The sequence below is a fragment of the Gymnoscopelus microlampas genome (assembly GCF_963454915.1).
Source record: "Gymnoscopelus microlampas genome assembly, chromosome: 19".
Taxonomy (NCBI): domain Eukaryota; kingdom Metazoa; phylum Chordata; class Actinopteri; order Myctophiformes; family Myctophidae; genus Gymnoscopelus; species Gymnoscopelus microlampas.
In genome coordinates, this window is record NC_139956.1 from 37,404,583 (window position 1) to 37,426,728 (window position 22,146).

General features: G+C 41.8%; 1 protein-coding gene across 1 annotated transcript; it reads right to left on the bottom strand.

Annotated features, from left to right (window-relative positions):
• Positions 1-804: 804 nt before the first annotated feature.
• Positions 805-19,268, bottom strand: LOC311034609 (CD276 antigen-like). The gene is made up of 11 exons (XM_084042498.1): positions 19,235-19,268; positions 8,697-8,732; positions 8,259-8,600; positions 7,274-7,537; positions 4,953-5,240; positions 3,407-3,685; positions 2,567-2,869; positions 2,085-2,345; positions 1,712-1,954; positions 1,377-1,493; positions 805-938 (listed from the first exon to the last, which is right to left on the bottom strand). The coding sequence occupies exons 1-11, from the start codon at positions 19,263-19,265 to the stop codon at positions 919-921; spliced, it is 2,184 nt and encodes a 727-aa protein (XP_083898624.1). The 5' UTR covers positions 19,266-19,268; the 3' UTR covers positions 805-918.
• Positions 19,269-22,146: the final 2,878 nt, after the last annotated feature.

Here is a 22,146-nt window from a genome sequence, read left to right on the forward strand (position 1 = left end):
CTAACAAATCAAGTGATACACCGGAACTTGAATAAAAATAAAAAAACATTTCTAACATTCATATTCCACATTAAAATTCAATAAAATTAGATTACATTAATTGGATTGGATCTTTAAAAAGTATACTGTACCATTGTTATAGTCATGTGACTGCTGGATTACTTCATAGATGCTGTTGTCATCTAAAGGTAAACATAAGCATTAATGTGGTGCTTATTTTAGTTATTTCAAACATGGTTTCAATTTAGTTACTTGCTCTGCTAATTAATAATGATTGCATTTTTGTGGCGCTTCTCTAAGTACTCAAAGCGCTTTACAATTGTCCATTCATTCATACATGAAGCGGGGAACAGTCAACGCCAGTGTCCTCACTTCCCACATCAATGGTGGCAAGCTTATGCCAATCAACTCATTGGAGGCAATATAGGGTTCAGTGTCTTGCCCAAGGACACTTCGACATGTGGACAGGAGGAGCCAGAATTCGAACCACCGACGGACCGACCCACGGATCATTGGACGACCTGCTCTACCTCCTGAGCCACAGCCTCCCCCGTAGTTAGGAAATACACAAAACAAACTGACTTTAATGAGCTTCCAAAAAGAACACTCATGTTTTCATGAATGAAGACGTATTTTAAAGATATAATTAATTCAGATTCAATTAGATTCAGTTGTTCTAATCAGAAGAACTTGTGAGAACATGATTGGTTCATCAGACTGACCGTGCTGCAGTGGGAGGTGCACATCATCAGGAGCCCCAATTTGATTGGTGTTCTGGTAGTCAGCTGAGACCTGATTGATTCCCTGAGACTGAACGGTCCTGTAATTAAAAGGTAAATATTTGGCATAAATGAAGTAGAAAACAAGATGGAATCTACTGCTGTGATGTTGATGAATAGACATAGATCAATACTGTACTTACCTGACACAACATCGACCTGTAAATTAAAAACAATTAGATTAACCATACATATTTGAACCTTAATATTGTTATGCCGTTGTACTCAGCATGATTTATGGAGAGTTGCTCTGGTATTATAATCGGACTACAGACATACAATCAGACAAGATAATATAAGATAACGTCTATTAATTCCTAGGGGGAAATGGCAGCAGTCATTCTAGATAAAGCAAGAGCAGCATGTAATAAAGATCACAATGAAAGAAATATATCATAAAGATAAAAAGAGATAAAGGCAACAAAAAATAATCGTATAAATAACACAATTATTACAAATTGTGGTCTGATGGCGGTCTTCATGATAATATAAAAAGGGTGACTTAGCAGAACAACCTCAACCTCCTCAGTATGTTTTATGGAGAGTTGTTCAGTGATTATAATCTAGATGTCATCCATCTAATGTAGTCGCTCTCACCTTCGGATGTTCCGTATCGACACAGCAGGACCAGAAAGATGGTCAGAAGAATCACAACAAGAAGTCCTACAATCAGTCCCACTACATGTAGAGAACTCTGTTCCACAGTCCCAGACACTGAAGGATGAAAACAGCATTTGAAATACAGAACTAATTTTAGAATTTAGTCTACACACACTTTGACAGCAATGGAAATTGAATTTTAAATAAATAGTTTAGCATTAGAACAACTCCGTTTTACTTGTAGGTGGTAGTATACGTCCCAAAACATGATTCAACTGCAAGAAGCATTCCAGTGACAAATATCAACTATATACAAATATCAGTATACTCACATGTCACTGCCATCCAGCTCTGTGGGGACTCTTCTCCAGAATATTTACACTTGTAGAAGCCCTCATCAGACTTAGATACAGCAGGTATTATCATCTCTCCATTGGTTTTAGTTTGGACCAATTCTCCATTTCTATAAAAGTCCACTTTGGAGAGTGACATGTCTCTCTCATGTTTGCAGCCAAGAGTCACAGAAAGTCCCTCGGTCACAGGGTGAACAGGACTCACCAGGATGACAGAACCATCTGTAAAAGAGTTCATCGTTTTAAATCAGTCCAGCATGTTAGGTTTCACACTGAACAAATACAAAAGCATGTTTTTAATGAGTTGATGGAATGCTGCAGTATTGTTAGTGAATGAAGGAACTGGACTCACCATGTACTGTGATGTTGACAGCATTGCTGTACTCTCCCAATCCAGACTCACACCAGTACACTGCACTGTCATTTGTAGACACGTTTCTTATCCATGTAGATTCATTAATTAAAAGCCCAGATGATAACTCATCCAATAGATCAGTGTGACCCTTCACTTTCCATTCAGAAGAGTTTCCCTCACAGCTCAATGAGATAGACTCGGATATGAAGTGCTGAGTTTTGTTAGAACTCACTGTGAGAGAAGCTGAAGAATGAAGAACTAAAACACAACACAGGATCAGAGGTCAAACAAAGAGCACTGTTACAATGACTGAAATAATGATGAGTGAAATAAACTCAGTCACTCACTCAGTCACTCACTCACTCACTCACTCACTCACTCAGTCACTCACTCACTCACTCACTGGATCTGTCCTGAAGGTTGAAGGCTAGAAAACAACCTAGAAAAAGTATAAATGATGAATTACGAGTCACACTCACCACCAGACCACACAAACTGAGTTTCACTGTCCTCAGTGTAATAAACTGGGTCTCCTCTCCCAGCTTTACACACATATCCTCCTGTGCCTGTAGGACCATGAATGATGTAGGAACCGTATACACTCCCATTGTGGCTATCAGGTAAGAGCTCATAAGTGTAGGAGTTGTCTGATGGTTTAGGTACAGCCCTGTACCAGTAGAACCCCCAGCCTTCAGATGATTCTTTAACATCACAGCTCAGAGTCACCGAGGCTACAGGACTCAACCATGAAGGAGACAAACCCAGAAAAGGCTGGGGTTTTGCTGAAAGCACATTTATTTGAATTATAAACATATGTTGACACAGCCCGTTATCGTCTGATATTGATGTTTCATGCAGTCGCAACACTACAACACTACAACACTACTCTTTACATTTTCTATATAAAGGAGATATACAGATGTGCCATTTCGAAACTTCACATGTCCTGCCATCGCCAAGACAGTACATTTTCAGGGGATTCCCAGGGCAATAAGAGGGACAAAGAAGGGCATTTAAAATGCTGAATTATTTTGATGATCACTGCTTTTATGATGCTAATTAATTTGAGCAACTGGTCAAGGACCTCTTCAAATCACCTTTCGCCTCATAATGAGTCTGACACCATTCTTTTGTTCTCATGTATATGGGTGTCTGTTGAAGGGAAAAACGGGGGTGTGTAGTGACAACTTCTTTTCAGGGGCAAAACAGTGCAATTTTAAGGGCAGAACAGGGAGGAAAAAATGCCTTTTCAGGGCACTATCAGGGAAAGAACAGTAACGTGTGAAGTTTTGAAGTGGCACATCTGTATTCTGACTTACCTGACACAGTCAATTCAACAGCATCACTCCACCCTGTTGAAGACTGCTGGTCATTTTTGCCACGACCCTTGCACACGTAGACACCGCTGTGATAAACAAAGGCACTGTTGATTCGGAATTCAGCCTGGTTTTCTGGTTTGTATGAAGCTGAGCTTGTTGTGATCCATTCATACTTCCAGTCTGTGTCACTTCTCCCCAGTATCTCACACTTGAGAGTGATGGTCTCTCCCATGAATATGTGAGACCAACTGGGCTGCAGGATCAAAACAGACCTGCCCTCTGTTCAAATACAAATATAAAAATCTAAATTAGCATACACAATGACTGCAGAGATCTGTCTGTATGTAGAGGTTTGATTCTAAACAGAAAAACAACCACATAAGAGTCTAGTAACCGCCTGTCCTGCATGTTTAATCTTTAGCTAACAATTTAAGTTGTTCTTTCTATTTTCTCCTCTCCACTGGCCCCCCACACACATGTAAAGAGTCGTTGTAGTGCACGAACAATCTAACTAAGACATTTGCGGTGAACTAATTTTTACATGCAAAGTATCACGTTGCCATTTCCATGTACAGACTGTCAACTGTCTACTTTTGTGGGGACTAACATATAGACCAATTATTTGTTTACAAACATTGGGACTGGACGCACAGGTGACTGTTTCATGTAATCAATTCCCAACAGATCCCCAAACCTGCTGTTTTAGGGTGAGCTTGTTTCAGTTCATTCAACCTCCTCTGTGTGTAGGCTAGTGGGGTGCGCCCTGGCGACACATACATACTTCATCGCGTAACGGTATTGCGCAACGAGAACAGCTGACATACAAGCTCACAACCGCGTCACTGATGTGACCGCTGTGAGCTTAGAGATCTGCTATTCTCGGCCGTTAGGCTCTGCGCGCGACACCTTCGCGGGACGGAGCATAAATTAGTCTTGACGGGCTGCAGCTGTGCGAGCCAAGCAGGTTCTGGTGCCATGATCATAGAGCGCTCCCTCTGTTCTTATGACAGCCACTGGAGGTGGAGTTTTGAGGACAACTGCTTTGAATTGTTATTATTGTTTACACACAACAGAAACCAAGGATTATATATTTCAAGAGCGAGAGATCACAGTAAAAATCCTAAGCATTCTTCCTCCACACTGGGAGAAAAACAGGATCTGAAAGTTTGATGGGATGCATTTTTACACGTGAGACTGTGACCACTTTTACATTGCATCTTATGAGCGGTGGGGTTCTTTTGCTGCCGACCTGCGCGCGCATACTGTTTCGTATCAGTGTGACGTTGTCTGTTAAGGCGTCTATAGACATGCCTGTTGTGTTCAGTTAATTGTTCTATTCTACATTATACCATAAGGTGATGCTGTGGGGCTAATGCACTATAGGAAATAGGCAGGAAGTGACTTGTGGTCTTTTTGTAATTGCCTGTATGCCATGATGGAGCAATGGAGCATGGACAAACACTATTCAGCTTAGGCCTCAGGCACACTGTAAAATACATTTTTGTCTCACTACTTTTTTCTTGACAAAGCAAATTAAATGACTCACCAAGTGAGCCTATGGTGACTGCATCACTGTATTCAGTGTAGTTAACTGGTTCTTCTCTCCCTCCTCTGCACCAGTAGATTCCACCTTCAGACACACTGATTGGTCCAGTAGAGTATTGAACACCATCTTGCATGATCAGTGAGTCCTTGTTATGTTGGTACCAGTAGTAGTTCCATTCAAATGAGTCCTCCACAGAGCAGCTCAGTGTAACACTGCCCTCTACAGGTATGTCTGTCTTGTCAGCTTTCAGTATGGCCTTTGGTTTAAGGTCAGTGAACATTTGCCTTTCTGAGTGGGGGAATGGAGGGGAAAAGGCGGAGAAGGGGGAAGGATACAAAAAGAGGAGAAAGAGAGAACAACAAAGAAAACAAACGCGGAACATGTGAAAAAGGCTATGTTTGCTACCCAGTGTCCAAGTAATGCTTTTTATAAACTACAGATTAATGGAAATAGTAGAGATGAAATTTTGGAGAGCATGATGAGGATCCAAAAGACGTGGGTTCGATCCCCACCATTGCCAACTGGACAGGTGACAGAGGATGTTTCAATGGAAAGAACTCGACGGGAGGGAGAAGTGGAGGCAGTCGATTTCATTGGCGAGAAGTGGACAAGAGCAAGCCCCGACTCTCGAAGGGCCAGAAATGGAGCGAACAAGGTAAACAAATGTTCTCTGGGTAGGTTTATTTGTTGATCACATTAGGCATAGTTTTACTGAGGTTAGGGTTACTGTAGGTTTAGGCATAGTTTTACTGAGGATAGGTTTAGGGTTAGGCTTAGGCATAGTTTTACTGAGGTTAGGGTTAGGTTGAGTTAGGGTTAGGTTTAGGCATTGGCATAGGCATAGTTTTACTGAGGTTAGGGTTAGGTTTAGGCATAGTTTAACTGACTGACGGCCTCCGGCATGAAACCCAGACGATGGTTCCTATGGATAGTGGTCACCATATTATGCTTCCTCTAGCACCACAATTAAGACAAATCTTCCACTTACACACACATCATACTCCCAAACAACATATTGTGGCGAGGTTACTTTTCTGTGCTGTTGACACTTGATGGATTATATTTCTTATGGTGGAGGCGAGTGGGTAATGATGCCACAACAAGGATATCCAGTACTTTCTTTACTTGCGGAATGACAGGTTTACTGGACATCAGCACAATAACGCGGTACAGGTATGTTTAACTCACAGTAACTGTAATACAGTCTTTGGTTGTCAGTCCGTGGCTCCCGAGTAGAGGCGGAGGATAATTCACTCAAACGTCTATACACTTTGGAAACCGGAATACAACTAACTCAAACAGGCGGGCTGCACACATACACAACAGAACCTCTGGTTGCCAGCACACACACAATAGGCTGGCAGCAACACAGATGCTGGGGATAGGCTGACATTTGTTCCCGCGTTACAATATCTTTAAAATGACCAGCTGGATTGCCCCTACTGGCTTGGTGACCCAATGGCCTATCCTCTAATGCCAACATTTTCACTTGCACAATGCACACAAAATGTGAAATGGAAAACTGCAACCAATATTATTGCCACCATTATTAGCTGACAATGGTGAATGTATTGATATAATATTTTCTCTTTCATTCATCATCAGCATTCATTTTCACACAAAACACAAAAAGCTGAAATATGGAGATAAGCGGTTTCTACTGAGCAAACATTTCAGTGTTAGTGCATTACAAAAGAATGTGGAACCAATAACTACATTAGATCCACAGTACAACCTCACACAGCGCATTGCCATGTGATGCGTTGTGAACATGTACATGTAGATCTACTCCTTTTGGAGAGCAACACTATTGTGCTGTTGTACAGGATGTCACACTGACCGATCTTACTGTATGACACAGGTGTTATTTATTTATTTGAGATTTCACTGGAAGTAACACAGACTCGACGCTGTTTAAGCAGTGACTGACATGTGACATGACATCACTGACGAATCCTTGGTATTGATATCTTCATGGGTATTTTTTACACACAAACCCAGCGTGGCGCACACACACAAAAAAACTAACTTTAACAACCAGTAGAGAAGAGATGGCGAGTCACAAGCAATCGGACAAGATGGCTTTCACAAATTGGCGGTACAAGCACTACTTCACCTTTATTGAAAGGAAAGGAAAGAATGTACATGTGAAGTGCACAGTGTGCCGGGAAAAGCGTTTGTCCACGTCTGTCCAAAGCAACTCCAATTTAGGCAAGCATCTCTCCTTGACACATGCTTCCACTAAACTAGTAGCCAAAAGTTTAAATAATATAAAACAATTTGTTATGTTTACAGGATGAAGTGATGGAAACATTTATTACCTGTGATGTCAACAGTGTAGTTGATATGTGGGAGGTGAACTCTGCAGGTCACAGATCCTGCTTGCAACACTGTCACGTTCCTCTGGACAGTGTGACAGTGTTGAGAAAGGCTGACTGTCACTGAGGGTTCAGCAGTGACGTTGTTTCCCTCACTGTCCAGCCAAGACACCTCAGGTTCTGGATACCAGCACCCAGAATCACATGTCAAAGATGCACCATCATCTTTTGGTCCATTTAAAGAGATCACTGGCTGAGACACAGTCCCTGTAAAAACAAATAAACATGATTATCTGTCTGTCTGTCTGTCTAATGAGGAGGAATGGGATATACTATTATTATTGATACTAGACCATACCCGGTCGACGCATCCGTGGGGGGATATGCGCACAGGATCTGGCAACCCGGGAGGCGACATTGTTTGACACATAAACGCTAATAAGAAGCTGAGATTTGATGAAATTGAAAAACGGGCTTCACAGTTTCGTTCAGATGGTAATGGTCAATGGCTGTGTGCAAAATCAGAGCATTTGGTCCAGCCACTGAGGAGAACCGGCTAGCTTCACCTACGCTTCACCTACTCACCTACTCAAGACGGTTACTAGAATTATAGTATGATGGGGACCACTAAGTTTCAAATATTTACACCCCAAAATAAAACAAATAATTCCAGGGGGTCCCTAGATAAATTAGTTAAAATGCATCACAAACAGTTAAACTACTGTTTTACACTTCAGCTATTCAAAAACAGCCGATCTACAAGCTCACAATGTGTCGCATCACGACAAGTTACTTGTATATTTGCTATTTTTGTGAACTACACAAATATTTTCTTATGGGGGTCCCTGGCAAAAAACAACAAAAAACTAAATGTTTTCAAATGGGGGTCCGTGGCTTAACATGAAAAAGTTTGAGAACCACTGTTATAGAGAGTTAATGAAAGCTTTCTTGTTGTTTTCCCATACATGTTTTTACCACTAAACCTTACCAACAAGGAGCTGGACCAAACTGCTGCTCTTCAGGGCTGGAACAAAACACCTGTAGGTCCCCTCGTCTGAGAGCTGAACCCTGAACAGCCCTAGTGAGATGTTACCATGAGACAGCTCCTCATTGAACAGGAACGTCCTTCCTTTGTACAATGGGTTCTGATATTGGGTATTCACACGTCCATCTTTGAGGACGTGCACGAACTCCGGCTTCAGGTCAGGTCTCGTCCACTCCACAATGCTCATCTCCATGTCGACAGGTGGCTCAACGTGACAAGGAAGGGTCACATCATCCCCCACTTTGGCCAGCACGGCTTGAGACGACCCGATCACCTGAGGTTCTCCTGACAGAAATATCATAATGTAAAGGATGACGTATGTGACGGGTGGAAATATGATCTTCACTGAGTGAATGAAGAGAATACAAAATCAATCTTCACCTTGACTGTATCCATAGCGGAGGGCGCTACTCAGCACTGAAAAAGAATTGATGAGATGTTATAAAGCTGAGCATATGCATATCTGCATTTTAATTACTCTCCTAATTAACACAACACCAACATAGACAGCTACAACAGTTGACTCAAGTTCAATAAGAACTAATAACAAGCAAAAATACTTTGTCCACTGTGCTATTGTATTATGTATGGCTAATGATAATTGACCAATATAGACAGCTGAGCAATAAGGTGTTAATCAGAACGCTAATTAGTGTGGTTGCCCTAACAGGGCAACCAGACTATAGTACTCCTTATACTTTATTTATTAGTGTGGTTGCCCTAACAGGGCAACCAGACTATCGTTATAGATAAACTTTGTTTGTTACTTTATTTATGTGTAAACAATACTTCGGGCCGCTACTCCTCCCACAGCTTATTTTTCCCAATTTAGTGCTATATGTCAAAATGACCGGTCTGACCGGGAATCGTGCACTTGCATAAGGCTAAGAGATTGGTTGCATAGTTCAATTGATATTGATTTATTAGTGCATTAAATTTCCCCATCCACTTCAATGGAAAAGTGAAAACAATAAAATTCAAGTATTTTTTTCTCAGATACCGTAAGAGCTACAGTTACCAGACTTTGAGGGGAGGTTCATAGTTTATTGCCAAATTATTGAAACAAATATTACACCATTCGGCCTCATGGTGGCGCTATAACAGCCCACTTTACCTTTTGGCCTATAACTCTTGAACCGTAGGTCGTAAAATCAAAATTTCTTTTTCCCTACATTCCTTGGGTCATTACGCAACTCCCCATATAGGCCACGCCCATTTGCGTATGGATAGATTTTTTGATATTGATTTATTAGTGCATTAAATTTCCCCATTCACTTGAATGGGAATTGCAAAAACTCCCATTCACGTATTTTTTTCTCGGAAACCGTAAGGCCTACAGTTACAAGACTTGGAGGGGAGGTTAATAGTTTTTTGCAAAATTATTATGAAAAAAATCACACCAGTCGGCCACATGGTGGCGCTATAACAGCCCACTTTACCTTTTGGCCTATAACTCTTGAACCGTAGGTCGTAAAATCAAAATTTCCTTTCCCCTGGATTCCTTGGGTCACGACGCAACTCCCCATATAGGCCACGCCCATTTCCGTCTGGATAGATTTTCCGCCATTTTGAAATTTCTTCAAAACACACTTTTTGCTCCTTTTCCTAATTGTTTTCTCCAAATCTCACAAAAATCGGTACACGTGATCTATGGACCCCTGCGATAAACATATCCAAACGGCATTATGATAGTCCTTACCGTTCTTCCGTAAATTGTTTCCAAAGTTAGCGGGAGGGGCCCGTTTGACCAAAAATGCCAAAAATCACGAACGAAACGTCCGGTCAATCCCAAATTTGAATCACATGTCAAGGGATGGTATACTAAACCAATCTCCAAAAGCATTTCTACTTTGATCCATAGGGGGCGCCACGAATGCTCAAAATGTAACCGTTTGATGCAAAAACCTTATTTTGGGGGGATCGATCCTCTCAAAATGAAACGCAAGCGATCTCAGGAGTGACGCGACAATGTAATTGGCGCAGTCTCCGACGGCATTCCTCCCGGCGTATTACTCGAGTCCCGACCGGCGTCGGCGCAACCACACTTTGCAATTGCAAATTGCGACGCGTCTAGTTAGTGTGGTTGCCCAACAGGGCAACCAGACTATAGTACTCTATACACTTTATTTCCATCTTTATAGATAAACTTTTTTCAAACCTGATCTCCTCCCACAGTTTTCATCCCCCAATGTTGTGCCATATGTCAAAATGACCGTCTAAATCGGGAATCGTGTGCTTGTATTTTGCTAAGAGATTGGTTCAATACTTTAATTGATATTAATTTATTAGTGCCATTAAATGTCCCCATCCACTTTAATGGAAAAGTGAAAAAACTCAAATTCAAGTATTTTTTTCTCAGAAACCTTAACAGCTACAGTTATCAGATTTGGAGGGATAATTCATAATTAAGTCCCAAATTATTTAACAAAATATCACACCATTCGGCCTCATGGTGGCGCTATAACAGCCCCCTTTACGTTTTGGCCTGTAACTCTTGAACCGTAGGTCCGAAAATCAAAATTTCTTTTCACCTGGATTCCTTGGGTCACTACGCATCTCCCCATATAGGCCACGCCCATTTGCGTCAGGATAGATTTTTTGATATTGATTTATTTGTGCATTAAATTTCCCCATCCACTTTAATGGGAATTGCAAAAACTCCCATTCAAGTATTTTTTTCTCAGAAACCGTAAGAGCTAGAGTTACCACATTTGGAAGGGAGGTTCATAATTTAGTCCAAAATTATTAGAAAAATAATTACACCAATCGGCCACATGGTGGCGCTATAACAGCCCACTTTACCTTTTGGCCTATAACTCTTGAACCGTAGCTCGTAAAATCAAAATTTCTTTTCACCTGGATTCCTTGGGTCCCGACGCATCTCCCCATATAGGCCATGCCCATTTGCGTCAGGATAGATTTTCCGCCATTTTGAATTTCCTTCAAAACACACTTTTTGCTCCTTTTCCTTCAAATTTTGTCCTAATCTCACACAAATCGGTACACATGATCTATGGACCCATGCGGTAAAGATATCCAAACGGCATTTTGATTGTCCTTACCGTTCGTCCGTAATTGGCTTCCAAAATTAGTGGGAGGGGCCCGTTTCACCAAAAATGCCAGAAATCACGAACGAAACGTCCGGTCAATCCCAAATTTGAATCACATGTCGAGGGTGCTTTACTCAACAAATTCCCAAAAGCATTTCCACTTTGACCCATAGGGGGACCGGCGTTGGCGCAACCACACTCTGCAATTTCCCCGGAATTGCGACGCGTCTAGTTTCCATCTTTATAGATAAACTTTATTTCTCCCACAGTTTTTATCCCCTAATGTTGTGCCATATATCAAAATGACCGTCTAAATCGGGAATCGTGCGCGTGTATAGGGCTAAGAGATTGGTTGAATAGTTTAATTGATATTAATTTATTAGTGCCATTAAATGTCCCCATCCACTTTAATGGAAAAGTGAAAAAACTCAAATTCAAGTATTTTTTTCTCAGAAACCGTAAGAGCTACAGTTATCAGATTTGGAGGGATAATTCATAATATTGTCCGAAATTATTGAAAAAAATATCACACCTTTCGGCCTCATGGTGGCGCTATAACAGCCCCCTTTACGTTTTGAACTGTAAGTCTTGAACCGTAGGTCCGAAAATCAAAATTTCTTTTCACCTGGATTCCTTGGGTCACTACGCATCTCCCCATATAGGCCACGCCCATTTGCGTCAGGATAGATTTTTTGATATTGATTTATTAGTGCATTAAATTTCCCCATCCACTTTAATGGGAATTGCAAAAACTCCCATTCAAGTATTTTTTTCTCGGAAACCGTAAAGGCTACAGTTACAAAACTTGGAGGGGAGGTTAATAGTTTTTTGAAAAATTATTAAGAAAATAATCACACCAGTCGGCCACATGGTGGCGCTATAACAGCCCCCTTTACCTTTTGGCCTATAACTCTTGAACCGTAGGTCGTAAAATCAAAATTTCTTTTTCCCTGGATTCCTTGGGTCACGACGCATCTTCCCATATAGGCCACGCCCATTTGCGTCAGGATAGATTTTCCGCCATTTTGAATTTTCTTCAAAACACACTTTTTGCTCCTTTTCCTTCAATTTTTTTCCAATCTCACACAAATCGGTACACGTGATCTATGGACCCATGCGATAAACCTATCCAAGCGGAATTTTGATAGTCCGTACCGTCCGTCCGTAAATGGCTTCCAAAGTTAGCGGGAGGGGCCCGTTTGACCAAAAATGCCATAAATCACGAACGAAACGTCCGGTCAATCCCAAATTTGAATCACATGTCGAGGGTGGTATACTAAACCAATCCCCAAAAGCATTTCTACTTTGATCCATAGGGGGCGCCACGAATGCTCAAAATGTAACCGTTTGATGCAAAAACCTTATTTTGGGGGGATCGATCCTCTCAAAATGAAACGCAAGCGATCTAAGGAGTGACGACACGATGTAATAGGCGCAGCCTCCGACGTTATTCCTCCCGGCGTATTCCTCGAGTCCCGGCGGCCGCGACCCGCGACCCGCGTCGGCGCAACCACACTCTGCAATTTCCCCGGAATTGCGACGCGTCTAGTTAGTGTGGTTGCCCTAACAGGGCAACCAGACTATCGTTATAGATAAACTTTGTTTGTTACTTTATTTATGTGTAAACAATACTTCGGGCCGCTACTCCTCCCACAGTTTATTTTTCCCAATTTAGTGCTATATGTCAAAATGACCGGTCTGACCGGGAATCGTGCACTTGCATAAGGCTAAGAGATTGGTTGCATAGTTTAATTGATATTGATTTATTATTTTCATTAAATTTCCCCATCCACTTTAATGGAAAAGTGAAAAAAATAAAATTCAAGTATTTTTTTCTCAGAAACCGTAAGAGCTACAGTTACCAGACTTTGAGGGGAGGTTCATAGTTTATTGCCAAATTATTGAAACAAATATTACACCATTCGGCCTCATGGTGGCGCTATAACAGCCCACTTTACCTTTTGGCCTATAACTCTTGAACCGTAGGTCGTAAAATAAAACAATCTTTTTCCCTAGATTCCTTGGGTCATTACGCAACTCCCCATATAGGCCACGCCCATTTGCGTATGGATAGATTTTTTGATATTGATTTATTAGTGCATTAAATTTCCCCATTCACTTGAATGGGAATTGCAAAAACTCCCATTCAAGTATTTTTTTCTCGGAAACCGTAAGGCCTACAGTTACAAGACTTGGAGGGGAGGTTAATAGTTTTTTGCAAAATTATTATGAAAAAAATCACACCAGTCGGCCACATGGTGGCGCTATAACAGCCCACTTTACCTTTTGGCCTTTAACTCTTGAACCGTAGGTCGCAAAATCAAAATTCCATTTCCCCTGGATTCCTTGGGTCACGACGCAACTCCCCATATAAGCCACGCCCATTTCCGTCTGGATAGATTTTCCGCCATTTTGAAATTTCTTCAAAACACACTTTTTCCTCCTTTTCCTAATTGTTTTTTCCAAATCTCACAAAAATCGGTACACGTGATCTATGGACCCCTGCGATAAACATATCCAAACGGCATCATGATATTCCTTACCGTTCTTCCGTAAATTGTTTCCAAAGTTAGCGGGAGGGACCCGTTTGACCATAAATGTCAAAAATCACAAACGAAACGTCCAATCGATCCCAAATTTGAATCACATGTCGAGGGTGATTTACTCAACGAGTCCCCAAAAGCATTTCCACTTTGACCCATAGGGGGCGCCACGAATGCGCACAATGTCACCGTTTGACGCAAAAACATGATTTTTGGGGGGGTCAGTCCCTTCAAAATGAAACGCAAGCGATCTCAGGAGTGACGTGACAATGTAATTGGCGCAGTCTCCGACGGTATTCCTCCCGGCGTATTGCTCGAGTCCCGACCGGCGTCGGCGCAACCACACTTTGCAATTGCAAATTGCGACGCGTCTAGTTAGTGTGGTTGCCCTAACAGGGCAACCAGACTATCGTTATAGATAAACTTTGTTTGTTACTTTATTTATGTGTAAACAATACTTCGGGCCGCTACTCCTCCCACAGTTTATTTTTCCCAATTTAGTGCTATATGTCAAAATGACCGGTCTGACCGGGAATCGTGCACTTGCATAAGGCTAAGAGATTGGTTGCATAGTTTAATTGATATTGATTTATTAGTGCATTAAATTTCCCCATCCACTTCAATGGAAAAGTGAAAACAATAAAATTCAAGTATTTTTTTCTCAGAAACCGTACGAGCTACAGTTACCAGACTTTGAGGGGAGGTTCATAGTTTATTGCCAAATTATTGAAACAAATATTACACCATTCGGCCTCATGGTGGCGCTATAACAGCCCACTTTACCTTTTGGCCTATAACTCTTGAACCGTAGGTCGTAAAATCAAAATTTCTTTTTCCCTAGATTCCTTGGGTCATTACGCAACTCCCCATATAGGCCACGCCCATTTGCGTCTGGATAGATTTTTTGATATTGATTTATTAGTGCATTAAATTTCCCCATTCACTTTAATGGGAATTGCGAAAACTCCCATTCAAGTATTTCTTTCTCGGAAACCGTAAGGGCTACAGTTACAAGACTTGGAGGGGAGGTTAATAGTTTATTGCTAAATTATTTAAAAAATAATCACACCAGTGGGCCACATGGTGGCGCTATAACAGCCCACTTTACGTTTTGGCCTATAACTCTTGAACCGTAGGTCGTAAAATCAAAATTTCAATTTCCATACATTCCTTGGGTCATTACGCAACGACCCGCGACCGGCGTCGGCGCAACCACACTTTGCAATTGCCAATTGCGACGCGTCTAGTTTATTTATTTATAGATAAACAATACTTCGGGCCGCTACTCCTCCCACAGTTTATTTTTCCCAATTTAGTGCTATATGTCAAAATGACCGGTCTGACCGGGAATCGTGCACTTGCATAAGGCTAAGAGATTGGGTGCATAGTTTAATTCATATTGATTTATTAGTGCATTAAATGTCCCCATCCACTTTAATGGAAAAGTGAAAAAAATAAAATTCAAGTATTTTTTTCTCAGAAACCGTAAGAGCTACAGTTACCAGACTTTGAGGGGAGGTTCATAGTTTATTGCCAAATTATTGAAACAAATATTACACCATTCGGCCTCATGGTGGCGCTATAAGAGCCCACTTTACCTTTTGGCCTATAACTCTTGAACCGTAGGTCGTAAAATCAAAATTTATTTTTCCCTAGATTCATTGGGTCATTACACAACTCCCCATATAGGCCACGCCCATTTGCGTATGGATAGATTTTTTGATATTGATTTATTAGTGCATTAAATTTCCCCATTCACTTGAATGGGAATCGCAAAAACTCCCATTCAAGTATTTTTTTCTCGGAAACCGTAAGGGCTACAGTTACAAGACTTGGAGGGGAGGTTAATAGTTTTTTGCAAAATTATTATGAAAATAATCACACCAGTCAGCCACATGGTGGCGCTATAACAGCCCACTTTACCTTTTGGCCTATAACTCTTGAACCGTAGGTCGTAAAATCAAAATTTATTTATTATTTATTATTATTATTATTTTCCCCTGGATTCCTTGGGTCACGACGCATCTTTCCATATAGGCCACGCCCATTTCCGTGTGGATAGATTTTCCGCCATTTTGAATTTACTTCAAAACACACTTTTAGCTCCTCCTCTAAAATATTTTGTCCAAATCTCACAAAAATCGGTACACATGACCTATGGACCCATGTGATAAACATCTCGAAGCGGAATTTTGATAGTCATTACCGTTCGTCCGTAAATGGCTTCCAAAGTTAGCGGGAGGGGCCCGTTTTACGAAAAAGGCCAAAAATCACAAACGAAACCTCCAGTCAATCCCAAATTTGAATCACATGTTAAGGGTGGTTTACTCAACGGATCCCCAAAAGCATTTCCACTTTGATCCATAGGGGGCGCCACAAATGCGCAAAATGTAACGGTTTGATGCTAAAACATTATTTCGGGGTGGATCGATCCTTTCAAAATGAAACGCAAGCAATCTCATGAGAGACGTGACAATGTAATTGGCACAGCCTCCGACGGTATTCATCCCAGCGTATTCTTCGAGTCCCGGCGGCCGCAGCCCGCGACCGGCGTCGGCGCAACCACACTTTGCAATTGCCCTGAATTGCGACGCGTCTAGTACTTTATTTGTTTATTTATTTATAGATAAACAATACTTCGGGCCGCTACTCCTCCCACAGTTTATTATTCCCAATTTAGTGCTATATGTCAAAATGACCGGTCTGACCGGGAATCGTGCACTTGCATAAGGCTAAGAGATTGGTTGCATGGTTTAATTGATATTGATTTATTAGTGCATTAAATTTCCCCATCCGCTTTAATGTTAAAGTGAAAAAACTCAAATTCAAGTATTTTTGTCTCAGAAACCGTAAGGGCTAGAGTTACCAGATTCGGAGGGAAGGTTCATAATTTAGTCCGAAATTATTTTAACAAATGTCACACCATTCAGCCTCATGGTGGCGCTATAACAGCCCCCTTTACGTTTTGGCCTGTAACTCTTGAACCGTAGGTCCTAAAATCAAAATTTCTTTTCACCTGGATTCCTTGGGTCACGACGCATCTCCCCATATAGGCCACGCCCATTTGCGTCTGGATAGATTTTTTTATATTGATTTATTAGTGCATTAAATATCCCCATCCACTTTAATGGGAATTGCAAAAACTCCCATTCAAGTATTTTTTTCTCGGAAACCGTAAGGCCTACAGTTACAAGACTTGGAGGGGAGGTTAATAGTTTTTTGCAAAATTATTATGAAAATAATCACACCAGTCGGCCACATGGTGGCGCTATAACAGCCCACTTTACCTTTTGGCCTATAACTCTTGAACCGTAGGTCGTAAAATCAAAATTTATTTTCCCCTGGATTCCTTGGGTCACGACGCAACTCCACATATAGGCCACGCCCATTTCCGTCTGAATAGATTTTCCGCCATTTTGAATTTTCTAAAAAACACACTTTTAGCTCCTCCTCCCACATATTTTGTCCCGATTTCACAAAAATCGGTACACATGATCTCTGGGCCCATGCGGTAAACATATCCAAACGGCATTTTCATAGTCCTTACCGTTCGTCTGTAAATGGCTTCCAAAGTTAGCGGGAGGGGCCTGTTTTACCAAAAATGCCAGAAATCACGAACCAAACGTCCGGTTAATCCCAAATTTAAATCACATGTCGAGGGTGGTTTACTCAACAAATTCCAAAAAGCATTTCCACTTTGACCCATAGGGGGCGCCACAAATGCGCAAAATGTAACCGTTTGATGCAAAAACATTATTTCGGGGTGGATCGATCCTTTCAAAATGAAACGCAAGCAATCTCATGAGAGACGTGACAATGTAATTGGCGCAGCGTACGACGGTATTCCTCCCAGCGTATCCCTCAAGTCCCGGCGGCCGCAGCCCGCGACCGGCGTCGGCGCAACCACACTTTGCAATTGCAAATTGCGACGCGTCTAGTTAAGCACATTCTTGCCTTCTGCTTTTATGTGTGTGTAGACATGTGGTTTAAAGGTAGATTTTGAAAACGTTTCATAAAGTATGATGACAATAACAAACTTAGACTCTGAAAGACTGCATATTAATGTTAGTTTTAGGCTTGATGTTGTAGACGAATAAATGTAAATATGATTTGGAACTATTCTGATATCCAACACACATTGTGCAGTAAGTAGTCATAATAATGTGTTAATGTGTAAATACACAAATGAATGAATGAATGAATGAATGCATGCATGCATATGCATGCATACATACATACATACATACATACATACATACATACATACATACATACATACATAAACATACAAACAAACAAAAAACTAAAATAAATAATGTTATACTAGGAGTGGTTGCAAGAGGCCGTCTCTGTTCGGTATAGTGGCATCATCATTGTTGTTGTACTTTGGTGTGTTGTTGCCTCCGCCAGGCCGAAAGGCATGGCGAGAGAGTATGTTTTCCACCCCGTCCGTCCGTCCGTCCGTCCGTGTGTGTGTGTGTGTGTGTGTGTGTGTGTCCGTGTGTGTGTCTGTCCGTCCTGTCTGTGTGTTACCAGCTAATCTCTGGCACCGTTGGCCCGTTCGCTCCCAAACTGTGCACACACACTCCCTGGATGCCAATTCAGAACCTCTGCCCCAATTTTTTTCACATGGGCCTGTTATAGCGCCACCAGGAGGCCGATTAGTGCAAAACCCAATTTTTTACATTACTCCTACAGATTTTATCCAAACGTCATGCAAATCGGTACACAGTATCTCTATAGTCATGTGATCAACACGGATCTGTCCGATTTCCCATATTCCATCCTCATTGCCAATGGTTGGATTCCAAAGTTTGCAGGATTGGTCCGTTTTGAACAAAAAGCCTGAAACTATGCACGCAGCTTGCGATTTCCGTGGAATTTCACACGCACATTCCCACTAGGCCGAGGAAGAAATGGCACCCTTTTCACATTGGCCTGTTATAGCGCCACCAGCAGGTCTAATTTAGCAAAACACATTTTTGGAACAAAATGCCTCAAATCATGAATGCAGTGTCCGATTGCCATGAAAGACCTAAGAATAAATGGCACCCTTTTCACATAAGCCTATTATAGCGCCACCAGAAGGCCAGAATAACGTACCTGACCTGGCGGAGACCTGTGCTCCGAGGAGCACTTTTTCTAGTTTGTGTTGTTATTGCTAATAATAAATTATATTTTTGTTGAAATAATACATCTACAACAAGGTCAAACTCAGCAGCTTAACCTGAACAAAATGGTGTTGTTTAAGTACACGTACTCCTCCATTGAAATGGTTGAAACACTATAGTTCATTACCTACTAGTAATATTAGTGATATACTCACAGAGGATCACGCAGCGCAAGATGTGACCCATCCTTTCCTGTGAAGAACGATTCTGAAATGCCTTTCTACTTCCTGTTCACAGTGAACTAATAGCTGTGAGAAGCAGAGAGAGAGAGAGAGAGAGAGAGAGAGAAAACTGGGTCCTAAGATAAATTAGTGTGCCTGAAATAAGCCTGCTCTAAACGACAACGGTGTCTCTTTCTTTTTATTCAGAATTTACACGGAGACGTTTCACTTTATTGCGTTTTCAACCCCTGATAACACCGTTGCCGTCTAAACGGACGGCACATCTGATATTTTATTTTGGGGTTTTCTCTAGAGACCGTCGTCGTGTAAACGGGGCCTGAGAGGTCACCTTCCCAAATGGTTTGCAAGAAGAGGTTAACTGACTGATGTCAGGCAAGGAAGAATCTGGTGGCGTTGAGGCTATCACCTGGTGCGCGGAGGCTGTCTGCTGGTGCTGCTGGAAGGCTGGCTGCGCTATGGCTGGCGTTGGGTGCAGCTTGTACGTCGACTGGGATAGTGGCATCGGCTGTGGTGCTGGCTGGGAGAATGGCGTCGGGTGTGGCTGAAACGTCGGCTGGGAAGCTGGCATCGGCTGCGGCTGGTACGTTGGCTGGGTGGCTGGTGTCGGCTTCGGCTGGTACGCCAGCTCTAGTGAAGCAGGGGTTGTCAAAGTGGTCTCAGTGTGATGGCTAGTGAAGTTAACACGCACGCACGCACGCACACACACACACACACGCACTTGCAGAGTATTTGGAAGGGGCCTGGGACAGACGGGCAAAAAGAACATATGTGATGTATAATTTATATTACATTACATTACAGTAATTTAGCAGACGCTTTTATCCAAAGCGACTTACAATTAGTGCATTCAACATATAGTCCATGAGCCAGAGCCGCAAAATTTAGCAATGATTATCGAAAGAGTGGGCAAAACCAAACCTATATTAAATTGTTCAAAGGGTCAATACGAGTAAATAAATATATGATAACCTTTCCACAGGAGTAGCTTTTTCATGGTTATCACACATTTTGTTATTTTCCCCATACGTACATCACAGGTGAAAAAATTACAAAATTAAAAAAAAAGTTATCATAATGAAACTTCCTGAGTTGATTACTTACATGAAGACAATGATTTATCGTATTACAAGTTTTCTGAAATGTTATATTTAAATATGCAAATTAGGCATTAGGAAAATACGCCCACATTTTCATAACTTTCCAGAATCAACATTGCAACATTGGACAAAGCCAGAGTCAACATACTTATTTCATTTTGTTAAGATGTTGGAGTCAAAGGTTTTTAACGAGGGAATATTCAATATCTGGCTCAATTTTGGTGCTCTGGCTCATGGACTAAATGCCTAATTTGCATATTTAAATATACAATTTCAGAAAACTTGTAATACGATAAATCATTGTCTTCATGTAAGAAATCAACTCAGGAAGTTTCATTATGACAACCATTTTTTAAATGTTGACATTTTTTCGCTTGTCATGTACGTATGGGGAAAATAACAAAGTGTGTGATAACCATGAATAAGCTACTCCTTACTCGTATTGACCCTATGAACAATTTAATATAGGTATGGTTTTGCCCACTCTTTCGATAATGAAATCTTGTCTGGCTCATGGACTAATAGGTAGGGAACAAAACTACTAATCACCAGAAGTATTAAGTGCATTCTCTTCTAAAACAAGCAACTAAGAGTATACTTAGCATTAAAGTGGGCGGGATCCACATGCAGTGGGTGTTGCATGTAAATAGGAGCGACGCGAAGCAATTTCTCCTTGAGAAATTGCGGCCTCCATTGGTGTGTACTGCTGTTTGCCTCTCGTCGGACTGTTTAGACGAGTTGCACAGCTCTCAGACCGGTAAGAGGCGTGTCCGCTCAGATGCTGAGCGTAAGTTACGTCCCGTCCACAAATACCAGGGCTCTGGCCCAGAAGTTTCCTCGCCCCTCCCGTTTGTATGCGAGAGCTGGCGAAAACTTCTGGGAACTCAGATTACTGCTGTCCTAACATCAATGGGGAGTTCATTCCACCACTGTGGGGCCAGAACAGAAAAAAGCAGTGACCGTGTAGAACGGTCAGAAGGACCACTGAGCGATGAGGCAACCAGTCGCCCCGTGGCGGCAGACCTAAGTGGTCGGCAGGGGTGTAAGCATCGACCATAGCCCTAGGAGGCAAACAAGGAGCGTGCAGAGCCTGAGACACCCATCCCCTCAAGGGTGGAGAGGAGGATCTGATGGTTCACCGTGTCGAACGTTGCGGACAGGCCCAGGAGTATCAGGACGGAGGAGAAAGCATTCGCTCTAGCCGCATGGAGCGACTCCGTCACTGCCAGGAGGGCAGTCTCGGTCGAGTGACCCACTTTGAACCCAGACTGGTGACAGACAGACAGACAGACAGACAGACAGACAGACAGACAGACAGACAGACAGACAGACAGACAGACATTTCAATGTCCTGAAACCTCAACACACAATGTTTTTATAAGCACAGGTCCAGTGTTCATTCAGGTCAAGCAGACATTTAATATTCAAACAGGACATAGACATCAACACTCAGGGAACATTCTGAAGCAGTATTATACATGCCATGGACACATATTCACAATACAGTACATACACATTTAACCTCTTAAACCCTATTCTAAACATTCAGCGAACATAGCAGATCTACAAGCTCACAACTAATTGCAACTTGATGCGTTGTGAGCTTGTAAATCAGCTATTTTCAGTGAAGATATTTTGTGTAGAGCGAAAACAGAAGGGGGCCTAGTTTAAAGCCCTTGGGAATCTGTTCAACTAAGTATTTGATATACGTGGATAAACCAACAAACAAATACTGTACATGTAGCAGTGTACTGTGTATGTATCTGTATATATATAGTGTGTATGCAT

Excerpts from the sequence above, each read along its gene's own strand:
- LOC311034609 (XM_084042498.1), bottom strand. The coding sequence starts at position 19,265 with ATGGGTCACATCTTGCGCTGCGTGATCCTCT. Across the intron at positions 8,733-19,234 it reads CTTGCGCTGCGTGATCCTCT|TGCTGAGTAGCGCCCTCCGC; the intron begins GTGAGTATATCA and ends ATTCTTTTTCAG. Across the intron at positions 2,346-2,566 it reads TCAGTTTGTGTGGTCTGGTG|TTCTTCATTCTTCAGCTTCT; the intron begins GTGAGTGTGACT and ends GTTGTGTTTTAG.